We start from the raw sequence: 10,000 nt of genomic DNA on the forward strand, positions 1-10,000 counted from the left end.
CCCTCCCTCCCTCCCTCCCTCCCTCCCTCCCCCCCCTCCCTTCCTCCCTCCCTCCCTCCCTCCCTCCCTCCCTCCCTCCCTCCCTCCCTCCCTCCCTCCCTCCCTCCCTCCCTCCCTCCCCCCTCCCCCCCCTCCCCCCCTCCCCCACTTTACAATCCTTATATGAGATTTGTAGGGCACATAAAAACCAAAGCTGAGACTTTTAACATTTTGCAGGACTTTGAGAAGAATGCCCACAACAACATAGAAACCATTCCAGTGGTTGGCTCCCACAACTACAACAGGAACTTCCACAACTTCCACCAAGGCATGGATCACGATAGGCACTTCAACCGTGGGAGGTACTTTCCACCCCGAGGGCAAGGGAAAGGCCGTGGCTGGGGCCGTGGCCGTGGCAGGGGTAGAGGCTACCGGGGCCATAATGAGGATTATTCGCAGCCTCCTCCAGCCAAACCAAGTGGTGCGCAGCTGGTGCTTCCACAGGACAAATACTCAAAAAGTGAACCACCTGAACAGCCGAAGACCAAGGAAAAGATGAGTGCCAGATGGCGGCGGATACAAGGATCGGATAGTGAGAGTGACAGTGAGGATAGTGAATCTGACAGCAGTGACAGTAGTAGTGATAGCTCAGGTAGTTCTAGTGGCAGTAGTTCTGGTAGTTCAAGTGGTTCTGACTCAGACAGTGATCCTAGTTCAGTGGACAAGCGGAAATCAAGCAAAGATATGAAGCGTGAAGGGGGTCCTGGTGACCGAAAGGGAGGTCCTTCAGCTCCAGTTAGTAGCCGACAGAGACAGGTTTCAGGCAAACCTATGTCGGGTAAGTCCTCACCACCACCACCTGGTTCATCACGGAATCTTCCTTCCCCTCAGAAGATGAATGTCCCAGGTAGGAGAGGTTCAGCTAGTCCTTCTAATAAGTATCCTTCATCTCATCATATGTCACCACATCATCTACAGAGAAGGGGATCCAGGAGTCCTCCCAGTCATCGCCCCTGGACACCCCCAAGCAGCAGGGGCCGTAGTCCCTTTCACAAACAGAAAGGTAGAACCCCTTCACCAAGGTCCAAAGGCATGAGAAGTCCTCCACCCAGAGATGATACAAGAGTCATGTCCCCTAGGTTAAGATCCAAAAGCCCTTCAGGACGTCGACGTTCGAGAAGCCCTCCATCTTGGAGCAGGACACGCAGTCCTCCACATGGTGGTACTTCAAAGAGTCCTGTTCATCGTTTAAGAAGTCCCTTTTCCAGGAGAAACTCTAGAAGTCCACTTCCAAGGCATCTTTCAAGAAGTCCTCAGAGAATACCAAAAAGTCCACTGCAGCGTGGGAGATCCAGAAGCCCAATGCTGAGAGGGAGATCTAGAAGTCCTGGGCCACATAGAATATCAAGGAGTCCCTTAAGAAGGGGCTCAAGAAGTCCTCTAACAAGGAGGGGTTCAAGGAGTCCCTTGCCTAGGAGAGGATCAAGAAGTCCATTGCTAAGGAGAAGCTCAAGGAGTCCTTTACCAAGGAGAAGCCCACTACCTAGAAGAGGTTCAAGAAGTCCAGTGCCAAGAAGAAGTCCACTAGGTCATAGGGCCACAAGGAGCCCACTTCCTAGAAGAGGGTCTAGGAGCCCTCTACCTCTCAAATCTTCAAGGAGTCCACTTCCTAGGAGACTCTCAAGAAGCCCTCCTCCCCGGCGAATTTCAAGAAGCCCTCCACCTCGTAGAAACTCTAGAAGTCCTCTTCCTACTCACTTTTCTAGAACTTCTTTGAGTCGCAGACTATCCCGAAGTCCACACAAACAGCGTCTGTCGCGGAGCCCACTTCCCCGAAGGCTTTCACATACTCCACCAACAAGAAGGTTATCTCGCAGTCCACTGCCTCGTAGAATTTCTAGAACTCCTCCTAGACGCATGTCACGTAGTCCTCCACCTAGACGCTTTTCAAGGAGCCCAGTTCACAGAGGTTCAAGGACCCCACAACGTAGGATTTCAAGGAGCCCAATTCACCCACAGGGTCCTCTTTCTCGGAGTCCTAGAAGAGGTTCCAGAAGCCCTCATTTGTTAGGAAGAGGGAAAATTGTGTCTCCCCATCGAGGCACAAGAAGTCCTTCTCCTAGGAGACTCCAAAGAATGTCACCCTCCCATAGGACTCACAGTCCTGGTCCTCACAGAGTGCACAGATATTCCAGGAGTCCAAATAGGAAATATACTTCACAATCTCCTCCATATAAAGGAGCTCAAAGCCCCTCCAGGAGAGGTTTACCATTAATGAGAACCCATAGCAGGTCACCAAGTCCTGGAGTAAAGGGGGATTGGAGACATACTGGAAGGAGGTCAAGAAGCCCAGGCTCATATAGAATACCTCACAGCCCATATCACAGGAATGCAGGAAGTTCATCACCTCATGATAGAATGAGCAACTTAACCTCACCTGTGAGGAATAGACCACCTCCAGGGGGACCTGATGCTGGACCAGTGAGAGGCCCATACCATAGGCAAAATTATACTGATAGATTCCCTGGACAGGGATTGCCTTTATCAGAAAGGTCAGGAGAAATCTCACCACAGTACAGTAGTTATCCCATGGAAAGACCAGTACAGCCTCCATTGAATGGTCAGCAACACTTCATGAATTACCGTGAGCTTGGTCCTCCTCCTCAAGCAGGCCCCTCTTGGCCACATTCTGATAGGCGAGATCAACTTCCACCTCAGAGACTACTGCCAGAAAGTGGTTGGAATGACCAGTACCAACAGCGAGATCATCTTCCTTTTACATCACACCCTGACCATGAGTTTCCTTCAAATCGGGGGCATCTTGAGATGATGCATGGTCGACCAGCACCTGGAATGATGGGGCCACATGGGCGAGGGCATGGATCACCTCCACCACACCACTTAAGACCAGTCTCCCCTCAGTCTCATCTTGGCCGACCACCACATATGCCTGATCATCATGGAAGATATGGCCATGACTTACCCCCACTGGATCTGAATGAACGCAGGAGGCAAATGTCACCAGGTCGACAAAGTCACAGGCCAAGGTCACGTTCCAAATCTCCTTACTCAGGCAGGCCTTACCCTTATCCCCCAGGTGAGAGAAGTGGGCCTTTGTCACCAAGAGGAAGAGTACCTCCCATGGCACAGAATAGACGGGGCCCAAGAACTCCACCATTGCCATCTTCCAGAAAAATGTCTCCTAGGCCAGGGCCTCGAGAGGCAGTGAAATCACCTAGAGGTGCACAAACTGGTTGGTCACAGGACAATAAAGGGCCAGCTCAGGGTAGAAGACCTAGTCCATCTCAGTCCTATCCACATGAACGAGGCCCTTATCACCGTGGGGGCACAGGGCAATCATCTGTGAGAAGAAATGCAACAGGAAACAGTCCTCCACCAGGTGCCAGAGATCAACCTAGGGGTCAGGATGATGAACACAAACCACAGTATCATGGAAGAAATCATTCACCAACCTATCAGAATGACAAGCAATCTGAAAATATTAGGGAAAGGATTGGTGCAGAGTCAGATGACAAAAAGCGTAGATTAGACTCTCCAAGAAGATCAGAGAACAGACAGAAATCTCCTTACAGAAACCGATCTCCAGGGAGATCACATGCGTTACGGGGTAGCAGTCAGTCTGGACGTGGGAAAGGACGTGGTACCAAAGGAGGGAGACATGCCAGTCCAGTTTCAGACCGCAACCGCAGGCAAGGTGGACGCAAGCGTGATAATCTCCCAAGTAAACAACGTTCAAGAAGCCCATCTGGACGTCAGAAGGCACCAGGTTCATCCTGGGAGAAGAGAGAAGTTAAGAGCTCAGAAAGTTTTGGCAAAGAGGGGGTAGCATCAGCTCGAAACCAATCGCCAGAAAGACATGGTCGAAATGGAAGTCCTTGGTTGGAGCCAGTGACACCTGAGAAGCAAAGCCATGGAACACGAGAGCATTCTTTGACCCCTGGAGAAAATGCCAGTGAAGACCAGGAAAGGAAAGACCAATCAACGAAAGCAAAGGTTGCAGAAGAGGGCAGGGAAGACAAAGAAAAACATCTAGTTGACCAGAAGAACCATCAAACTGAACCTCCTAACAAGAAACACGAATCTTCGACAAGGGATGAAGGTAAACCATCAGTTGAACAAGAAAAATTAGAAGCTCGCCGAAAGAAATTTGAACAGAGTAAACCTGTTGTGCCTCAGGAGCCACGCAAGATCTTACTAAAATCCTCAGAGTCAGCAAAGTCTGTTGAATTAGAAAATGCTGATAAGGAGAAAAAAGATGAAAAGCAGAAAGATGAACATGAGGACAAGAAGAAGAAAAAGAAAAAGAAGAAGGCAAAAGAAGAAGAAGATGACGATGATGACGATGATAATGATGATGATGCATCAGTGAAAAATAAATCAAGTAAAAAGAAAAAAAAGGAAAAGAAGAAAAAGAAGAAGAGCAAGAAAAAGAAGAAGAAGCATAAGCATTCAGATAATGATAGTGAGGAGGAGGAGGAGGAGAAAGAGACAAGTAAAACCAGAAATGTAAAAGAAGGTAAGAGTAATTCTCATTGGTATATATTCTTTTTATTGGATGTATTGTCTTCTTTTTTATTTACACCCACTCATATACACAGAGAAACACTTAGTTCACTCAAGCACAAAAAGAAATTAAATTACACTTTTTACTCTCCTTTTTAGGGAAAAAGGAAAACATTGACTCTTCAGACCTACGGCACATGCTGAAGAGGAAAATAGAGAGTACCGAGAGTGGGAGAGGCAACAGCAGCAGTGTCAAACAGGACATGGATGAAAAAGATGAGAAACGTGCAAGGAGAGAGAAACATGAAGACAGGCCAAGGGTTTTGGTGAGGACCAAGAGCAGGCAGTCAGAGAGTACCAGGAAGAAGCATGGTAAGGAAACACATTGTCTCAAGTTGCATGTATCGTTAATCCTCTTGTATTTGTATCCTGAAGCTAGATTTGAAACAGGTGTATAGTGCTAATTTGTTTTTAACACATTAGTGCTCGGTAATCACACTATATGCTGTTTTTTGTTAGTTTATTGGTTTGCACATGATGGCTTCACAAGTACAAGTATGATAGGTAGGACTTGGTAATTGACTTTTTGATGATGATCTAGGCTGTGAAAAGACAGGTGATAAATTAAAAAATAGTGGATGTGAAGTGTATTCTTACTATCCCGGCATCAATGATTAATAAGATATTAGAATGCCTTTCATATATTCAACCTCTCCTGTATATTTTGTTGACCTTTCTTAACCCAGTTCGCATGGGTGGCAAGAATATGTACCATGCCCATTGTAATGATAATTGTCTTTAGACAGATGTCTCTGCAAATGCTTAGTAACCAAGGAGTCGGTCATTAGTCCTACGTATCACCTGTTTACCCATTTCTTTGATTACTGTAAAGCTTTTTTTTATTTTATTGCCTTTATAGTTATTAGTTTTTTAATAATGTTATAATAATCATAGTGTCAATATTAATGATAATAGTGTTGATATAAAGGGGACCATCACTCTCTAATCTGGGTACCCATGTATGTACATGCCATGCCCACTGTGAATTTACTTGATTAATTGTTTTTACACATAGATGGTTACACTTGTACTAAGTCACCACTGAGCCAGTTAAAAGTACTGCCTGTCTCACCTGTTACAAATGTCTATAACATTATAGTAATTATTATGTCTATAATAGAAATAACACCATCAATATTCAAAGCATTAGTAAAAAATGTATTTCCCGCCAATTCAAGGAAAGGTGAAATTAGGTATAGTCACAAGGTCTACTTATTGACTCCTTTGTGGGTAAGCACTAGCAGAGCCATGTATGTGCAGAGACATTTCTCAAAAAAATAAAAAATTAGCACAGCATTTTTAATTGAGTAAACTCACAGTGGGCATGGCATGTATGGATTTGGGTTAATTTCAATATATGAGTTTGAAATTTCAAGAAAAGCTTTTATTCAATTTTATTTTTAAGATATACAATAAGAAAAATTCTTTGATAACAAAAGTAGTATGTTTTCAAAAAAAAATATATATGTATAAATAAAAAAAATAAAAAATAAATAGATAAATAGATAAATAAATAAATAAATAAATAAATAAATAAATAAATAAATAAATAAATAAATAAATAAATAAATAAATAAATAAATAAGTAGATAAATAGATAAATAAATAAATAAATAAATAAATAAATAAATAAATAAATAAATAAATAAATTAGAAATGGCATTTTGAATACTTGCATCAACTGTTGCCATTGTAGTGGTGCTTTACAGACCTGAATCACTCTAGCCACGGCTGGTTGAGAACTTATATATACCAGAAAGTTGTCAGATATGATTCAAATGATTTATGTGGACACATGATTTTGACATAATTTTACTGTAAAAAAAAATAGAATTATTTCATTAGGTACATTTGCCCACTGAATGATGTGTGGATGGCCACTGAGTGATGTGCATTCGTACACTGTATGCACAGGGGGTAACAAAATAATTATTTTTAAAATGATTTCCCCATCAAACTCTGCCACAGTTAATTTTTTTCATAAAAAAAAAAGACTGAAAATTAATATTATTAGAAAGAAAAACATTTTCCTGTAAACTCAAGGAATGGGAAAATCAGGTGGTCACTGTAGCCTACTAATTGACTCCTTGGTATGCAGCAAAATTCACAAAAAAAATATAGTGAACAGTAGATAATCGTAAGAAGATTGGGTTAACTTCTTTGCTTTTATCCGAGAAACAATGAACTGTGTAATTCTTGCAGATGGAAAGCCTCTCCTTGTGACAGTAGCATCTGGTGAAAATCGCCATGTCATGTCTGGCGATGTTGTGAACAAACGTGAGTATTTGCTTATATATCATTGTATTTGGACTATTTCAGAATTCATTTTAATTTTTAATTTTGATAGAACTCCAGAAATATCAAGTATTTTATTTGCTTTCATAGTTGAGGGTTTGAATTTAGTTAACTGTACAGAAAAGAAAGCATCCTTGTCAGAAATGCAAACATTGTGTATTAAGATTTTGAGACTAGATCTGTCACTTGCCTTCAGTGCTGTATCCCCTTTTTCCTTCCCGCCTGCAGGAGATGAAGGGAAAGGCTCTCAGCGCTTGTCAGTCCACCTCCGTCTAGGCCCAGCGAAGACGTCTTGGGAGGAGGGCAAGTCCAGCAGCGTCCAGGGCAGTGGGAGCAGTGGCGGAGGTGGTGGAGCTAGTGGTGGAGGGGGAGGTGGCGGTGGTGGAGGAGGCAGCGGCGGAGGGAGACACAAAAGACGCGACAAATCCAAAGGACGGCAGAGTGGAGGAGGAGGTGCAAGCAACAGAGTGAAGCTGAGGCGTTGATGTGCTCTTTCAGCCTGGATGCAGGTAACACAAACATCTCATTGCCGCTGCTGCTGCACTCACCCGTCTTGAAGTGTGGAGAGCTCAGTGAATTTGTCTGTGATACCAGGTTTTACTGTGAGGGTCTCATTATTTTTTTATTATTATTATTATTTTCATTTTGAGAAAAATATGTTATTGGTATTATTATTGTTATTTGATATCATTATCAGTTTACTGATATATTTTCTTCTTTTCATATTTTGTTATCTTTTTTATTTTTATTTTTATTTTTTGTATTAGAATTTTCAGATAGGCCCTTTAGCAAGGAAATTCAAATTTAATTTAGACCTGTTTAAAGATAGTTAGACCTATAGGAGTAAATGATACTTCCACAGAGTAGTCAAGTTAAGAAATTGGGTGTAAAACGCCCAGCATTTTCATGGTTCTATTCCAAACTGTGATATTTTATTGACATACAAGTCTTAGAGGGTATTTATATATGATTCCAAAGCTAGTTGCAACAAATGCAGAATGAATTTTATATGAAATGATGTTAGGTGTAGTATACCCAGAAATAGGTAATAGTCACTATATTGCATTTATGTATATACTATTTAGTTTAGTTTTCTACTTTTATTATATGCAAGTTTGTAGTATATTCATTGTCTAATGTTTTATAAAAAAACACAACATTTTATTACAGACATCTTTTTTAATACTTTAATTTGCAGAAATATCAGATACCTTCCAGAATAAAGTTCTGGTTGTTATATACCAAATATGGCTTCTGTTTAGTACATTATAGTTAGTTGAAGTATCAGTGGGTGAAACTCAGTCCACAAACAAATGATTATTGAAGCTCTAAGTGCACCTGATACTTATCAAAGTACCTGAAAACATGAATGAATGAAGTGAAAAATTATTGCTCATCCTCTACATTTTTGTGTATTGATAACTGAAAAAAGTTGCAGGGTGGTTTGGAAAAATTTAGTGCTTCCTGAGAGGAAATTTTAGAATGTATATCTTCAGTGCAAGTGAATGTTTTTTTTTTTTTCATCCGAGAAAAGTGCCGATATCATCATATTCATCAATAATGAATGCAGAGAAAATGCAGTTTTTTATGCTGTTTGTAAAGTGATGCAAGTTATCTAAGTGATATTTCAAAAGTTTTTAAATATTCTGTTTATTCCATGCAGATTTGATAACCCTGTTAACCAAGATGTATAAATTTAGATAAAGAGTTGTGTTTGCTAGTATATCTTCTAGTGAAAGAAAATATTGTACTCTGCATCTTTTGAAGCATTTCCTACTATAATTATTCTTTTGTAGCAACATGTACACTTATGTATTGGTGCTGTTCGCAATGCAGTCATTCCATTCCAAGGAATGTTTTTACCTCTTATAGCAGGCCAATTTGACAGGGATATTATTCTTCCACATATAACATAAGCCATTTTGTATTATGTGTTATGTATAAAGGAACAAGTAGAGATATCAGTATGAGTTAGAATATATTCTTTGTCTTGATTGAAGACCAAAGACTAACTGATACGGGCAGATGTGGAAGTGTAGGAGCCAGATGTATACATATTCTACTATGTATGATGGATAGGCTGATAGATATAAAAAAAAGTATATGTCAAGGGAACCAGTGTCAGTCAAAAGATAGACCAAGAATCTGGGAAATTGATATGTTTTGTTGGTAGTTCTGTGTTTGTCGTAGAGCCAAGGAGCAACAGATGTTTACTGCTTCATATATGTGGCTAGGAGACTACAGGTAGAGATATTTTTCAGATAGCAGTAGCTCTGAGACTGCCAAAGCCAGTTATGTAAGTAGATTGACAGATAGATAGTTAATTGTATAAATTAAACATAGCTGAAATTAACTGGAGGTCAGTATTGTAAATTAAATACCAAAGAAGTGCAGGGTTTTTTAAAGGTGCAATAGGTTTTGAATGTGATACAGATTTATTATGTATAGAAATACCTTGGTATATATTTCCTGTATTTCTTTAACAAGTAAATACAAATACTTCAGGGATAGAATGCATTGCACATAGCGTCTTTATGTTATTCATGGCTATATATTTTCTTTACATTAGTACCTGAATAACAAAAAGATATAAATAGAAGACATGTTTTAGTGTTGGAATAGAATAGAATGATGAATATATATTTGTTATTATGTAAATAGTTTAGAAAATATTATTTTTTTAATACAATTCAACTTCCATAAGAAACATAGTTAAATTGATGAGGCTTTTATGGTGTTTAAAGATTAATATATCCTGAGAGAAGAACTAGATAGACAGAGGGGGACAAGTAAGTAATTTTCAACCTTTTATATTATTATCATTTTATTTATTTATCTTTTAAACTTAAAATGGAGTGAAGGCATCCTGTGAAGTTGTCATGTGGGAGCTTCAAAATCTGTTTGTTTTGTACAGTGTCAGCAAATTCAGAATGTCGAGCCGTGTTTAACCCAGTTGTAAGATTATCATCATCGGTGTATTTTCTTAATGATGGTGAATAGTAATGATGAGAAGAAAGTTTGTCGTGATGAGGGTGTAAAAAAGAGGATTTCCATTATTGTTGATGTTGCAATTATCATGATGTTTTTTGTTATTTTTATTGTTTGTGTTTGTGTTCAAGGCATTATTACTGTGATTGTTGTG

General features: G+C 40.2%; 1 protein-coding gene across 1 annotated transcript in view; it reads left to right on the plus strand.

Moving 5' to 3' along the window:
- Positions 1-10,000, plus strand: part of LOC125048311 (serine/arginine repetitive matrix protein 2-like) — a 27,305-nt gene that overhangs the window by 9,340 nt on the left and 7,965 nt on the right. The window contains exons 3-6 of the mRNA XM_047646966.1: positions 217-4,516; positions 4,663-4,875; positions 6,766-6,840; positions 7,087-7,367. Coding sequence (XP_047502922.1) covers positions 217-4,516; positions 4,663-4,875; positions 6,766-6,840; positions 7,087-7,343 — 4,845 coding nt within the window. The 3' untranslated portion in view covers positions 7,344-7,367. The remainder of the gene's footprint in view (positions 1-216; positions 4,517-4,662; positions 4,876-6,765; positions 6,841-7,086; positions 7,368-10,000) is intronic.

Source organism: Penaeus chinensis, chromosome 43 (assembly GCF_019202785.1).
Source record: "Penaeus chinensis breed Huanghai No. 1 chromosome 43, ASM1920278v2, whole genome shotgun sequence".
In the NCBI taxonomy this organism is placed as follows: Eukaryota; Metazoa; Arthropoda; class Malacostraca; order Decapoda; family Penaeidae; genus Penaeus; species Penaeus chinensis.